Consider the following 17122-nt stretch of genomic DNA (forward strand, 5'->3'; position numbering starts at 1 on the left):
CATGGGAGTGAATAATTCCCATTTTTTGGGAAGGGTAAACTATCCCTTTTTGGTTGAATGTTTCATGAAGGATTGTTGAACTGTAATCTACTATTCTGTATCTTAAAACATGGCACAATCATGAATGTAAACACAAATGTGTATCCTAAGGTAAAAGCTCCTATCCCTCATAAATGGTGGGACATGTGAAGTGTGTTAACTGTGCCACTGTTTATAGTGCAGTAGTTTAAATTCATGGTTATGCTTCTGTTGCATCTGTTAAAATGGCCCCAATGGAGAACCCCACCTGACTGAATTAAACGGAGTTCGAGACTCCTTCCTTCAAGACCTCCTATAAAAATTGAAATTCACGTTCAAGGGTGGGCATTAAGAATTCATACATTTCAGAGAGTTCAACTAAGATGAAAGGTACAGGATAGCCATGAAGTGTAATTTAGTTTAACTTTATTTCTTCACTGCTGTTTAGACCAAAAAGGTCATTTGCATTTACATTTTCTAGTATGTAAGGGTTTGGTGAAGGGAAGGCCTAACTTATTATCCGTAGTTAATTCATAGCGTGTATTGATGGGCCTTAAAGCGACAGTTTGGCCAAAAACAAGAATTCGGTCATTTACTCAACCATGAGTTGTTCCAAATCTGTATAAATGTATTTGTCATATATTTTTGGAAGAATGTTTGTAACCATATAGTTCTTGGCCCCCATTGACTACCATATTAGGAAAAATGACAATGGTAGTCGAAAGCCTCAGAACTGTTTGCTTTCCTGCATTCTTCAAAATATCTTCTTTTGTGTTCAAAACATTTATAAAGCAGTTTTTCCTACTACGGTAGTCAATGGGGTCCAAGGACTGTTTGGTTAAATGCATTCTTCCAAATATCTTTCTCTGTGTTCATCACAACAACAAAAAAACTGGAACAACTTGAGCGCGAGGAAATGAAGACAGAATTTCTGGGCAAACGTTCCCTTCAGACCCATCTGTAGGTCTACGTGTACTGTTGTAGGATCAGATTCTTTATCATTCTTATAGAATTCACCACGAGTAAAAAAACTGATCCTGAATGTGCACTTGTCAAAATCTCTTGCATGACCCTACACATCCATGACAGCATGCCAGCCACCCGATGCTATGGTCCAGCCTGGTTACCGTGGTCACTCTCACGCTGTATCTCCTAGGTAACGCTTGCCTTCAGAACGTCAGTAGGCGTGGAGTTACGGCACGGCTCAAGAAGTTCTTCCCGTGCACTTCTGCAAAAAAGCCGTCCAGCAGTATTCAAAGCAAGTCTTCTTTCAAAGCACTCCAATCTTTTGTTTTTCATTTCTGTATTGAAACATGTTTTTTCCAAACCAAGCCCTCTGTGTCCATCCCGTCATTTCGATCTCATCTACTTCTCTTAACAATTTCAGATTTTGCCTCTTCAAATCTTATTCTTTCTCTTATCTCTTATTCGTGTTATCTTCTACGATGTAACCCAAAGCCATTTGTTCTCAAGCCTATACGCTGCCGACGATGTTATTAACTCCAGCTATTGGTGCCCTTGCATCCGTTCTCTGTGGTGTATGTTCTTTGAACAGCTTGGAAAAGCATGAATTGCTCAGATAGCCCCAAAATGTTTTGATTTTATATTAAGAGAGGTTTTGCAGAACTATTTAGGTAATAATCAAATGGTCAATAGTGCCACACAATGTATGTAGTTAAACAACAGATTTTATACAGATTATTACTTTTAAACAACAGATCTATTAACTCGAACATAACAGAGTTTCATATTTGGCTGTTTTGTTTGTGTTTTTTGCATTGCATTAGTATGCAAATGTATTCCTTAAAGAGATACTTCACCCAAAGATTTGTCATCATCACCTTCGAGTTGTTCAAAATCTGTATGAAAAAGGTTGAAAAAGGTATTCGGAAGAATGCTTGAAACCAGACAGTTGACTACCATAGTAGGAAAATATACAATGGTTTCCTACACTCTTCAAAATGTCTTCTTTTGTGTGCAACAAAAGTATTACTATGGGAGTCAATAGGGACCGGATCTGTTATAAGCATTCTTCCACATATCTTTCTCCGTGTTCATCAGAACAAAGACATTTATACACAACTCGATTGTGAGTAAATGATGACAGAATTTTCCTTTTTGGGGGAAGTGTCCCTTCAAAGGGTTGAATGAAGCCACTGACTCATTGAGCGAACACAAAACCACTGAGACATTTCTCAAAATCCCGTTTTTCACAGAGTAAATGACGTCAAACCCAATTTGATATGAACGATATGAGGATGAATTACTTTTTCTCTCTTTAAATGTACTTTAAGCGTCTCCCAAATGCATAAATGTAAAAATTCAAGAATGCTATTAATGCAAACCTGCCGTTTTTGTTTGACAGCTGTTAAACAGTTCAAGGGACACTCCACCCAAAAGAGAACATTCTGTCATGAATTACAAGTTGTTCCAAGCCTGTATGGATTTCTTTGTTGGGCTGAACACAAATATAGATTTGGATGACTGTTAGCAACTGAGATTTCTGGGTTAGTCAAACAATGGTAGTCAAAGGTGCCAAAGAACTGTTTGTTTTCCTACATTCTTCAAAACATATTTTTTGTGTTTATCAGAACAGAAAAGGTACAATAATTTTTTTTCCACTATGGTAGTCAACGGTGCCCCAAAAATCTCAGTTGCTTACATTTATACAGATATATCTCTTTGTTTTCAACAGAACAAGGTAATACTTCAGAATACTTTTTCTTGGGTGGACGATCCATTTAAAATGTGGTTTATGACGCTACAATTACTCTGTTGGATTTGAACACCGGATGTCTAATAAATTAGGTTCAAAGATGATAAAAGGCAATCCTTTGATGTCGGTGCGTATGTCAGACGTGTCTGGCGACTGGCTGATGAGACGTCTGTGGATCACAGGGTCATATGTCAGCCATTAGTCTTCCACGCTTCAGGTGTCACGGTAATCGCTATGCCTCACAATAGCACACGTCACCTTCCGTTGACTAATGCTAAGAGACCGTCCCTGCCATCCTTTCATTGGCTGTGAGGATTAGCCATTATTGTGAAAGATTACTTAGCCTTTAGGGTGGTAAATAATGTGTACATTTTGGGCATGCTGGATGAACGAAGCTAGTGTTTTTCAGTCGGTATCATCCAGAAGTACAGTCTTCGTGGGCTTTAGGCTTTAAGCTTTTGTAGATTTAAAGATAATGAGATCGAAACAGCGAGGTGCCAGAAGTCTGTGAAGATCAGATTTATTCAACCGGGCAGTTTTAGAACAGGGTGGGTTCGCTCGAAGTGCTTTGATTTAGTTACTCTGGATGTTTGAAACGTGTTTTAAATTGTGAAAATGAATTGTGTTGAATGCGACGTCATTGTCATGTCCAGTATTTGATTAAAAAAGAAAGGAGGATGTGTATACCGACGTCACCGATGTGGGATTTGTGAGGTTGATGTTGTGCTGTTTCTCTACAGATAGTGTCGAGGATGAGCTGGAGCTGTCTGCTGTACGGCATCGACCAGAAGCTCTGGAGCAGCTGGAGGCTCAGACACGCTTCTCTCGCAAAGAGCTTCAAATCCTCTACCGGGGCTTCAAGAACGTAAGCAGATGTTAAAACGGACTCTTTTAGTTTTACTTTCTATTTCTTTGATGGAATTTGGATTGAATTTTTGTTTGAATGTTCATGTTTTGTCGCGAGCGGCTTGTATGAAGGTTTGCTGAAGACCACGGCATGCTCAGCAGTAAAGCTGATATCACGCTTACTACAATAATCAGGTCACCAAAAGCTCTCTAGAGTGGCCCTTTGGCACACTTGTCTTCTGTCACCTCTGCTGCAAAATGTAATGAGACAACACCAAATTAACTCGACCCAAATTGTCAGGTGACAAAGCATGAGATTGGGACATGAGTCTTCATTATCAGACCCTTGGAGGCAGAATTCAATCCACGCACACGTGTTGTGCTGTGTTTGCATGTTTTATGGGGACTTTTATTAACTCAATTACTTTTATCTTGTACAAACGTTATATTTCCTAACCTCCATAAACATCGTGATTTGTATATTGTACTGTGTATATTCTATCCCCAAACCTCTCTTAAAGCGATATTTTGTGGCTTACAGTTCCCCCATGGTTAAAGTAACCGTAAATACTGTTGCTGTATAAGCTTCCCTGTAGGGAGAGCAATACATGTGAATTTGTTGACTAAGCTGATGGAGCCGGCATGGTAACTACAGATACTGATAATATTCGCCTACTCGACGACTGAATCGCTCAACAATTATGTGGATTACGTACATGAACTAAGGAATCTGGTTTGACCATAAAACATTTATTGTGGTTTGGAAGTCATAGTTTACAAGCATTACACACATTTGTGACGAGGCATGACATGTTAGCTTGCGAAACCGGCATTACTCTATCTCTAGCTTACGGATATAGACAATAAACAACCTGAACACAGTCTTATAACAAATAAGCTCAAGATTACAGGACAGTAAGAAAAAAGTATACATAAGACTTATAAATCCAGTAGCAGGACAACTAGGTCTCCATTCGTTTTGCGACCTGCTGCCACTTTGTAAGCCCATCTGATATTAATTTGTGTTTGGGCTTGTGTCCGAACAAAACTATCTTTGATTTCTTTGCTGTCTCTGTTGGTTTTGAGACTTTCATATTATATAATTTCGTCTTATAGGTAGCTGTTGGCTAACTTTACTCAGGCTACGTGTAAAATATGTGCATCAAGCGTTAACGCCCTTGCGATCGGAGCGTAATGTTTGTCAAATATGTAAAATTTAAGAAATAACTGCAAGTTTAGCATTATCATGGGAAAATATTAAATTTGGTTTGATAACTAAACGCAAAGATACATCATTTGTCGTGAATAATATACGTGTTTTATTGAAATTCAACATTCATAATTGTACATTTTTTAGAATAATTGTTTTTCAAGTTTTCTTTATATGTTAATTGTTTAAAAGGGGTGAATGGTACAAAGCTAAATATTGATATTCTTTGTTGATGGATTTTGGTTTTACAGCGTTTCTTTCCTTCCTTCTTTTTTATTATTTTATTATATATTTTAGTTTTTCTTTGGTTTGTTTATGTAACATATGTGGGAATATATGGTGTACAATTCACTACAGATTGTAGGGGATGAACATTGTTATTGTTTTTTTGTTGTTAGTCATAAATCGTAATATAGGATTAATAAAACTTCGTGATTCGAGAGTGGATTTAAATTTACATTAAGTCATTTAGCAGAGGCTTTTATCCAAAGCGACTTACAGAGAGTTCAGGGAGCAATAAAGCGATATGTCATACAGGAGCAATAATACAATACATGCTAATACCAAGTAACTTATTTCAACAAAGCCCAGTGAAAGCGAGAGAGTTATTTTTATTTCTTTATCTTTTTCCCACATAAACCGGTTACGTCGTTTACATTCAACGCAAAATGAGAGAAATGGGCAAAAAACTATCTCTGGCGAGCGGGTTTTCCTAACGCCGTTTATGACTTTTCCCTGATAATAGAAAAACGTTTTCAGCATTTACATGCACTTACTTGTTATGAGTTTATTAAGCATAATTGGAGTAGGACTGTGCTTGTTAATGCACTCAATGATACCATATAAACCTAATGACTTGATTACGGGTTATTAGTTCTAGTCTCCTCCCACTCCCTCTTAACCAATGAAACATCAGAGATGGATTGGTGTGGCTTATGAAGTTTTAAAGCTGCTGTTTTAGTTCAGCGCTGAAGGGTTTGTCTGAAACATGGCCAGTTCACATTTATGTCTGGCTATGAAGGCTTGTGCTCGTCGCTTTACATTTATGCATTTGGCAGAGGCTTTTATCCAAAGCAACTTGCATTGAATTATTATACTATAGGTTTGTTTCTGACCAATTGCAATCCCCTGGGACTGAACCCATGACCTTGGCATTGCTAGCGCCACAAGAAAACTATTTCTTTGTCTGTCTTTTCCTACCTTGCAAAATGTTTCTCAATTTTCATTTATGATTTATACTGGGATGTTGAAAATTTGCGATGGGTGGGCTCCCGTAACTCCGGTTTATATAAAATGGGCTTTCTTTTTGAGTGTCAGGGGCATTTACAGTATTACAACGCAAGTGTTGTGCAACATAATCAGTTCAGAAGTATTTTTCTAATGAAAATTGTTTCGAGCCAACCCCAATGAAAATGAACCATGGGTTAACTGTAGCAAGGTTTTATTTGTAGTGAAACTGTACAGTTACCACAAATTTACCGTGGTCTTATTTCAGTAAGCATAGTTTAACCGTGATGTGGCTGAAAAACCATTCCCATTCTACTATAGTAAAACTATTATGAATTTCTTAAGGGAAACCTTCCTAAGTTCATTATGCTGAACAAATGCTCGTGAGCAAAAATAAACTGAGATCCAGAAAATATTTGCTGCTGACATTGTTAAAATAATGTTGCATGTGATTCGGATTTTTCCCTTCAGTTGGTTTTCCATGACTCGCTAAAATTGCTGGTGATCTCAAACCCAAACATGCCAAATAACCTTTCCCCGGTTCTCTGTATGCGAGACATCGAATACCATGCTCGAGTAAGCTGAAAAAATCTTTTTAATCACAGACTGTGTGTCTAAACACTGATAATGAAGCTCCCAGAGTCTTGATAATGTTGAGGAGACTTTGGCAGCTGAACTAAGCGATGGCGTTTTGATGAGCGCTGTGTCTTTAAGACGGTAATTACACGGGGTCTCTCTCACGCTGTGTGCACAAGAGACGGTGGATGACAGCAACGCAAAACAATCCCTTTTAATTAACCCGAGTTCACTGTAACAACACAACTCCCGGCGACAGCCATTTGATGTGAGTGTTACATTAGACTAAACAACTTTCTGTAGGGCCGTTCTTAGGTACAGTAATTGGAGTAACTGTTTCGGTGGGATGCCTTTTGGACTGTTTTTGTTGTAATTTTCAAGTCGCTTAAAAATCAGGGATAAGAATGCTGAATAAATTGCTGTTTTACCAGGCAGATCATGGAAGCGTACGCTTTTGTAAATATTGTTTTATACCTAGGAGGGAAAATGTATATGCAGAAGTGGCCAAAGGTGATGTCCAACTTTTTGATGTGTTCACTCTTTATCCAAATATTTTATTAAAGATTAGATGAAGTATTAAAACTGTTCTCTTCAGAGGTGTACAAAGACCTTACACAATGAAGCGTTATGTTTTTTATATCTTAGAAGGAGCTATTTCTATCTACATACTACGCGGGTACCCTTGCATGGAATTCGCCATGTTGTTTCTACAGTAGCCCTAAATGGACAAACTCTACAGAGGACGTTTCGTAAATACGTTATCTTCTTCCGCAAAGAAGCGAAAACGTTACGACATCTTTGTCCTGTGTCAGCCACCGTAGTCCTTCGAAAAGAAGGGGTGAGGGGTGGAGCTCACCGCTAAAATCTCCACATCGCTTCTTTAAGAAAAATTGAAGGAGGTTTGGCCAAAAAAACTGTTTGTTGCGTCAAGGCCTAGGACGAATGACTACAAAATATTACTAAAACAGGATCTACAAATATTACTGATAAAATGTTTGTCAATGGATGCTTTCGTATGAGGTTTTTATTTTCAAAAATCTATATTAATAAAACTCATATTTCCTGATACACTGTAATTTGCCATCAAAGATTGTCCAGTAAAAACTTAACGTTTCATATTTAGTCTGAGGGCACATAAAAAGGAAACAATTTACAAATTTGCCCTTTTGGTCACCACTGTTGGCCACTGGTGTGTTTGACAGTATTTTGCATCCATCAAGATCAAGGTTCTCTTCCAAATAGTTATTTTAAGATGGCCGTTTTTGCTTTTTCAATGGATTGATCTAAAAATTGACCAGTTGCATATTTTGATGCACTGATAAGCAATACAGCACATTGGTTGATAAAGCGTTTTTGTCAACAGTGTTGAAGATGTCTTTGATTTCTCCGTCAAGGGTCGTTTTTAGCAGATACTGCCGTGAAATATTGCAATTCATCAACATATTATCACATTTTAGGATATTTTACATTTGTAATCAATTGTCGGTCGTATAAGCATTAAAACACATTACAGAAGCTGGGCCTCCATAGAGCGTTTATGTCCTAAAGTGTATGTTTAGGGATGTAAAGGAACGAACTAAATACATTAAAAGGCATCACTTGAGTTACTGTAACACACACACATACCTCCAGACAACTAGATAAATAAAGTAAAATAATAAAATACCATTTTTGTAGGTCCTTAACACACGCCCAGTTATTCTAAGTCATCTCGCCAGAGTTATAACATTGTAGGTTGGCTTCATCAGGTGTAATTCACACAGGGACAATGGGAAGTTCATTATTAGGTCAGGCCTTCATAAAAGGCTTCTTATATCAAAGATCTTATTCACATACGCTTTAGGATCATTTTGGTATGCCAGCAAACTTTATTTAATCTTTTTTTGGAAGAATATTTTAAAGTGTGATCTAAGACCAAACCCACTCAGTGCTGTGCTGTTCTTGTCAGATTTTGCTTCTAGGCTGGATTTTTTTCCCAGCTCAGCAAACCACCTCTCAGTTCACCAGTGCTCCTTACTTAATACACAGCCGAGGGAAAAGTGTAATGAGGATTTTTATGTGCCTCTGAAGTTTTTTTTTATAATTTCATGTCATTCTGTTCCTCGGAGCTTTGCTATTAATTGTTACAAAAGGCCGCTTCATCAAATATTATTTCAGATGGACTTCAATGGGGAAGATTTGTTTGTTCAAATTAAAATGTATTCAAAGTGACTAGAATATATGATATATATATATACATATATATATTAATAAGAGACCATTTCAAAAATTATTTTCAGTTTTTCAGAGTTTACTATTTATAGGTAGGCTATATGTTAAGGTCAAATTATCATTTTGGTTTATTCAGTGAACTGCTAACAATATTTCGCCCAAATTTAAAATAAGTTTCTATTTGCATTTATTGGCAGAAAATGAAAACTGGACAGATGCTCTGTATTCAAATACCGCAAAGAAAACAAGTTCAGATTCACTTTTAAGTAATACAACAGTCATGTTTGTACATGGATTTAGGAAAGGTCCAATACAAACATGTGATCTTATGTCTTATCATGCTGCCAGTGTTTCACGTTTATTTTATATGACTTTATATCACTCCTGATGTTTGATTTTATTGAAATTGTACCACAATACATCTAGAAATGATGTTTCCCTGAAAATTCGGATGATGTTTCCCTCTTTATATTTACTTTTTCTGTGGCGACGAGGAACCAAGACCATCTCCTAAGACCACTAAACAAAAATATGGACACATCGATGTTATTTCATCTCGAGACACGCAGGTACCCTGGAAAGCAATAAATTGTGTTTAAATAAATCTAAATTCAGTTTTTTAAACTACAAATCCCGTGCTATTCCTGAAACTACACCTAAATAAAGAGGATAATGGAGTTTTCTCAGAATAGTCACTTCTGGTGGAATATAACTGAAATCTCTAAGGTGTCTATAAGCAATTTAAAGTAATTAAGTCGCTTGAAATAGTTTCACTTTAAAAGCACATTTTATAATTGCAGCGATTGGCAGAGCATCAGCAGTAGAAATCACCTTCAGTACCAGTGACTCTCACAGTCATCTCACATTATAGTCTAGATCTGGGGCTTCAAATGACACGTTTCCACCAGATTGCTTTGTGAATTATAGGATGTTGCTTTGGATCATTGTTTTATAAATATATATAGGACATTTACAATCTTAGCCAATCTAAACTGCAGGTGGTCACCATTGCAGCAATGCAAAGATGCCTTAGGGGCGATACACATTTCGCGTCTTTTTGCGCACGCAAGTTCTTTTGTAGCTGTTTTTTATATTTATTAAAAAATGACAGATTTTAAATTCATTCAAATAACAATTTTGTTATACGCTTTTGTCGTTTTATTATTTGTTTGCTATAAATACATGTTGCTATAAGATGTATTTAGTTAAGTCTTATTTTTATTTTAGTTTTTGTTATTATTTCAAGTTTTCTTAGGCAAAATATTTGGTTTAGTTTAATTTAATCACTTTAGGCCAAAATTGTATTTGATTTCAACAAAAATAAACATTTTCAAAGTTTAGATTAGTTTTAGTTAACTAAAACCACCTTGCTAAAAGCATCTGGCAAAATGCATGAAGGTCATTTTCATGTCCATATTCACTGGTAGTAGGAATCTACACAACCACAATACTTTAATGCATCAATGTGATAGAGTGCGTGGTTCACAATGAACACAACGGGACGTTCACAAATTAGCAATCTTCTTTTCAAACTGAATATGACAAGATCTCTGGCCTTTGCTCATCTGTTTCTCTTCATAAATCGAAACATAATTTAAATTGCAGAGTGTAGTTTAATGCTTTCTACAATATAGTTATAAAAGCATTAAAGCTCTCAATTATTTTGCATAAGGAAATGAATTTAAACGTTACTGCTTATTTGGTATAACATTTCCAATTAGAGATATGTTGGCGTCAAAGAGATTGGGTGTTTATGCTTTTATTTGTTGTCAAGGGAACAATGTGATAGATTTTCAATGGTTGTTTTTACGCTGATAATGGCTTTTTAATCTAAGCCCTATGACGTTCTGTTTGCACAAATATGAAAATGATAAAATGACAAACTCAACATTCCGTACGCCAAATTTAACATTTTGGCTTCGCATTAAAAAATGTACAGTCCTCTCCAACTCCAAAATGTCTATTGATTTCATCGGTTAAAACGATATACTGTATGTTCCACAAACGCCTGTTGAAAAGACTATGCCATTTATGAAACCTAAACTGAGCCAAAAACAGTCGAGTTGTGATATCTGCGTGGTTGTCAGGTCTAGAAAGCCTCACCTCTGAAGAGCCGTCGTCTTTGGTAAACCACAGCAAGCACACCAAGCATTCATAAGCCAATCATGACAGCTTCCTGGTTCCTCGCAATCTCTCCAAGAACATTTATTGAGAGTGAAAGACCCCTTTTCAGGTCAAATGGAGCTCATAATACGGTTTAATGTTCAATACAACCATTGCACAATTTCAGATTTTGGACTTTTGAGTCTCGAATGGACAGTGTGTGTTGTGTGCATGTTCTTATTTTCTCTTATCTGGATATACATGCACACAATCGTTGTGAAAATTACCCAACAATATCATCTATATCACAGAACGCCTTTATCTGTGTTTTCAGGAATGTCCCAGCGGTGTGGTCAACGAAGAGACATTTAAGGATATTTACGCTCAGTTCTTCCCACAGGGGGGTATGTGTATTTTTACTTGCGTGTATTGTATTCTGTACATTTGCACATATAGTGATGATAGCTGAACGTAATGGTTTTCACATGACATTTAGGAAGATGCTTGGTGCACCATGAAGTTAAACCACAAAAGCAAACCGGTTTATACATCTTGTTTTGTCAGGTTAATGACAAATCTCTCACGTACTGCTTTATTTACTTTCAGGACATTTACATACGCACACAAACATACCGGTTTATTCTTTATAATATTATGAATGCACGCTTATGCAAACCCTGTGTTGTGTTATGGCAGTAATGACACTGCTGTGATTGATAATGAGTGATAAGACTGTTTTCTGTTTACTTTCTCAGATGCATCAACATACGCACATTTTCTGTTCAATGCATTCGACACGGACCACAACGGCTCTGTCAGTTTTGAGGTAATAATTCCAATGCAAGGTGTTTAAAGACGGTAACATTTATAGTATTGTGTTTCGTTGTGCTGTTTCATTTTGAAAATTGTAAATAAGACAGTATATAAAATGATTTTAAACGAACATCATTTTGCCAAGGCTTTATTGTATATGCACGCAAGGCACAACCTTATATTTACAGAGACTCCTTGTGTGAAACATCAACGTATCACACCGCAGATAAAATGAAACTAATCGAAGCAAAAAAGTGATCTGTCGTGACACCTTGAACCTTTAATTCAAATACATTCTTTAATATATAACCTTTACCCTGAGTCTATTAACCAAGAGCTCATCGATATGTCAACTTCATATTTAAAGATAATATCCAAACAGAGATAAACAAGGATAAGCTATAAACAAACATTGCTTTTCTCCAGCAATACAGTTATTAATGCAAATTAGATCCTCATGTGGTTTTAAAGAAAACTTAAAAGTTTGACCTGTAGCAGTTTAGCTCCAGCTTAGCTTTATTTTGTCATATCATATTAATTAAAATATAAAGCACTCATGTGGCAGCTACAGCTCGAAAAAATGAAGAAAAATAGTTATGAGGTTATTACAAACCTTTATTTCCATTTACATAAGAGAAAGGTGCAATGCACACACTAAATAAGTATAATAGCAGCATTAAAATACCATTAGGTGTCGTACCATCTGAAACAATAAAGCAGTTTGCTTGGCAGAGGAATCATGAATCATGTCTTAGCTGTAAAATTCATATTTAACTTCTCTAGATCATAATTTGTCTTATTGCTTTTATGTTGCGTATTGTTATGAACAAACAATATTCTTTTTTTCTCCAGCTAATATTTTCATGCTCTGGCCTTGTGTTGAATTGCAGGATTTTGTAATGGGTCTTTCCATTCTATTACGAGGAACGATCCATGAGAAACTTAACTGGGCATTTAACCTGTATGATATTAATAAAGATGGATATATAACAAAAGAGGTAATACGTTCATAATTTCATATTGTTTAAATTGTTAAAAAGCATCACTAACGAAAACCTCTGTCTTTGGGGGCGTTGCACAGGAAATGCTAGACATTATTAAGTCCATCTATGACATGATGGGAAAGTGCACATATCCCATTCTCAAAGAGGACACTCCACGACAGCATGTGGAGATATTTTTTCAGGTGAGACTTTTAAGATAATTTAAAAATATTCACATTTGCTCTGACATGTGTACATACGGTGACCTGGGCTCGAATCCCGGCTCGAGGTCATTTGCCGATTGCATTCCTGTCTTATCCTATCATACTCCAATAAAGGCAAGATGCCCCTAAAAATATCTTACAAATATATATACTGTATATATTCACATTTTATTTCTTTTTGTGTATTATGTATTTCCATTTCTCACTATTTATTTATTTTCAACAATTTTGTATTTTTATAAAATATTCACACTTACAATAAGTAATTCACGTGGAGTATTAGTATACTTATTTTAAATGTATATTGTTTTATTTTATAATTATTCATTTGATGTATTTATTTATTTCAATTGATAACTATTTATTTATATTCAACAATGTCATATTTTTATAAAATATTCACCCTTACAAATGTTTATTCAAGTGCAGTATACTTATTTTACACTATACTATAAATACGAATGAGAAATATACTCTATGTACTAGTGTACTCAAAGTTTACTACTGTTACGCTTAAAGTAAAGTACACTTAAAAGTAAAAATTTTTCAACTAAAAAGTGGGCCAATGTAGCCCCAAGTAGTAAGTCGAAAGAGTACACTTTGAACTTTGAACTTTGCTTTAATGTGCCTATAGAATGAACCCGAAGTATACTAACGGCAGTACTAATGTAGATTTTCACATTGAAAATGCAGTGACGTGTTTAAAGTTCTAGAATACAGTGAATCAGTTTTTGTTTCTTATATAGATGTGATTTTAAACAAGAATTTATATATTAACCTCGATGACAATTCACTTTAATGACATTACCATTTGGCCCTTGATGTTTTGACAGAAAATGGACAGAAACAGAGATGGAGTGGTCACTATAGATGAGTTTATAGACTGCTGCCAAAACGTAAGACTCTCATTTCCTTTATCTTATAAACAGCAGATCGTTTATATATAGCGAAAACATCCTCGTATAATGTCACTTCAATGGCACTGCCGCATAATGTGTTGTCCCGCTGTGTTTCAAACTACACTCCATTAGTCTCCACAGGTGAGATGTCTTACCTGTGCTTGTTTGTTCCCTACAGGATGAGAACATCATGAGATCAATGCAGCTGTTTGAGAATGTCATTTAACATCTGAATAAAGACTCGGTTGTCTGGCCGGCTCATATTATCACCTTTATACTCCACAAAATCCCGATGACATCGATGGAGTGTAATTTCCATACCATGATCCAACATTCACACCATTTTTTAAATCAAAGAAATAATTATTTTTTAAATATTTGTCTTATACTTTACTTGTAAAAAATGCGACTTTATTTCGAACAGAAATGTGCACAATTCCTGCAACGTTTCTGGAAATGTATCATTTAAAATTGTTTCTATTCTGAAGTCATGTTACATGTAAGGAAGAGAAATATACAGTATTGTACACATTGTTTGAAAGATGAATTTCCCCAATTGTTTAACGTTTACCGAACTCGATTTAATATACTATTGTTTTTAACATATGGCACAGGACAGATGCATCACGAATATATAACATACAGTAGATTCGCTCGAGCATAAGAAATAGTTCAATCTTCTTTTTGTTAATAAGTACAAACGTGTGCAACCTTTACATGTCTACAGAACCATTCCAGAATGATCTTGCTGAGCGAGTGGGTCCCGCCAAACAAATCAAAAGTAAAATGAACATAATAAAGACTAGTGTGTTTTTAAAAATGTATTTAAAAATAATTCATTTTTTTTATTTGCCAACTAGAGTATAGATTGAAAGCCACAGATAGCACTTCAAAGCACACATTCACTGTAAAACCTTGCTGTAGTTTTGCCGCAGGTTTACCAGCAACTTACCGTAGATTTAATAACTACTTAATAATCTTCCTATAAGTTCTGTTTTCAATTTGAATGAAACTTTACTTGACTTTTGAGATTCAAAATAAACAGCTAGTCTCATTACTGGCATTAGCACAGCAACACTGCAAAAATATGTCATTCTTCCTAAGACTTTTTGTCCTGTTTTCTAGTAAAAATCTTGAAAACTTCTTCAATTATGATACATTTACATGACAAGAAAAGTGAGCGAAGATATTTCGTCTTATTCAATGAAATAAAATATAAGATTAGCTAAGATTATGTTTAAAACCAAATTCTACATTAAATCTACGGTAAATTACTGGCAATTTGCTGCAAAACTACAGCGAAGTTTTACCGTGTTGTATTTGTTTTAGGGATTAAAACACACAGACGACAATGCTGCTTTAATGAATCTTTATTTATAAGTCCTCGTAAGAATTGTCACATATCCTGCTATTATGTTTACATTTTTTGTCACTGAATCACTGTTCTCAGAGCAGCAGAATGAATATTTATTTATGAGGATATCAAGCACAGCAGGCTGTTCAGTCCGTGTCTCATACAGTATACAGTTTTATTTATTTTTCTGCTGTGACCCTCAGTATTTGTGTCTGCAACGAACGTATATTAAAGTCAGAGGAATGTCGTGTCAGTCTCTCTCGTCTATGAGGCCGTGTTTAGCTGTCTTACAATGTCCATGATTGATACCCCATCATGTATACTTGTTCTTATTTTATTATGCTTTTTTCAACATCACTGTTACACAAACATTTTACAAAATGAAAGCTTTTTGCTAAAACACATCTGTTCAACCTACACATGTCTATTGTCACCATCTAGTGGTAAATCTGCTCGCTCACAGTAGACAAATATAGTATACTTTAAGTATACTTTATGGAACATTAGAAGTTGAATTCATACATGGACACAGCCAACATAAACTCAATATTTTCATTTTCCAGCACTGTTTTAATATCCTGCACCAAATATTGCGCCTAAACGTTTTCTTGAGCTCCAGAAATATTTCTCGCATATCTGAAATGCAAAAAACTTTTCAAAAGCTTGGAAAGGGAACTTCTGAAGATAGCAAAGAAACGTGTCCGACAGTGCATACGATTGATTTATAACAGAAACTTCAACTGTATTAATATGCAAGTTGGTCGTCCTATTGAATTGAAATGAATATTTGTATTTGAATGGAGATTTTATTCACACTGACCCCTGAACATTTCTGATCGATTTTCCATGCTTTATTCGCACATAACGTTTATTTTCCATATGTGGCTCATTTGAACTGAGATTGTGCAGTTCGTGTTTATATGTTGGTTTATCATTACACGCTCCCATAAAGACTTCGGTACGAATCCCTTTATTAGTTTTGCAACCTGCATGTTACATCATATTAGCTTATATAACAGAAAAGGAGTGCATGAGTCTTTTCCTCTTTTTAGAAATTCAGTGCCTTGATTTGTCAACGCTCATCCCAAATATATCTTAAAGAGTCAATCGTGGCTTATCTCAAACACTTGGGCGGTTTCCCGGACAGGGCTTAAGTCTCAGACTAACTTAAATGTTTAATTTAACTTTAGTTAACTTGCACTGACATATCTTAAAATACATCACTGTGATTGTTTTGTTTCGAGATGCACACAGTAATGTTTTATGTTAGGTATGTTCTTCAAAACAACCTAATGATCCTAATTTAACTAAGGCCCAGTCCTGGTTTAGTAAAGCCTAGTCCTAGTAAGGCCTAGTCATCATTTACTCACCCTCAAATTGTTCTGAACACAAAGAAATATTTTTGTAACCAAACAGTTCTTGGCCACCATTGACTACCATAGTAGTAGGGAAAACGACAATAGTAAATAATGTTTTTTGTAAGGTATGTTTTTAAAAACAACTTAATTATACTAATATAACTAAGGTCTAGTCCTGGCTTAAGCTTATCCTTGTCTGGGAAACCGCCCCATGATGTCCTGCAGTTTACAAGCTTCTGTCATTTCAACGCAATTGCAACATTGTTGGTCCGTTTCCGAAAACCAAGCCATGTTTGTTGCACTCGAGCCTTGCTGTTGCATTTGAGTGTCGTGGATCCTCTTAATGATGTAGAAATTTCCCATTGAAATTCTAAGAATGACGCCACACTTTGTAAGCGACGCGGGAAGCCGACAGCTGCATGTTTAGTGAGTGAAGGCATCACGGAATGCTAGAGATGACCGGAGCAGATCTAGTGCTCGGTGTGCAAATCTCATGCTTATATGTAAAACTATAGATGATTGAGTTTTGTAATATAGAATCAATAAAGCGATCAGAATGTATATTGAATGGTTGTATTATTATT

At 35.7% G+C, this 17122-nt stretch overlaps 1 protein-coding gene across 2 annotated transcripts in view; it reads left to right on the top strand.

The window, feature by feature from the left end:
- kcnip4a (potassium voltage-gated channel interacting protein 4a) overlaps window positions 1–17098 on the top strand; it is a 125481-nt gene extending 108383 nt beyond the window's left edge. For both annotated transcript variants that reach the window (XM_079455401.1, XM_079455402.1), the window contains exons 2-8: window positions 3475–3599; window positions 11242–11311; window positions 11663–11733; window positions 12611–12718; window positions 12802–12906; window positions 13761–13823; window positions 14005–17098. In XM_079455401.1, the coding sequence (XP_079311527.1) occupies window positions 3475–3599; window positions 11242–11311; window positions 11663–11733; window positions 12611–12718; window positions 12802–12906; window positions 13761–13823; window positions 14005–14052 (590 nt within the window). In that variant the 3' untranslated portion in view covers window positions 14053–17098. The remainder of the gene's footprint in view (window positions 1–3474; window positions 3600–11241; window positions 11312–11662; window positions 11734–12610; window positions 12719–12801; window positions 12907–13760; window positions 13824–14004) is intronic.
- Window positions 17099–17122: the final 24 nt, after the last annotated feature.

The sequence above is a fragment of the Barbatula barbatula genome (genome assembly GCF_947034865.1).
Source record: "Barbatula barbatula genome assembly, chromosome: 1".
Classification (NCBI taxonomy): domain Eukaryota; kingdom Metazoa; phylum Chordata; class Actinopteri; order Cypriniformes; family Nemacheilidae; genus Barbatula; species Barbatula barbatula.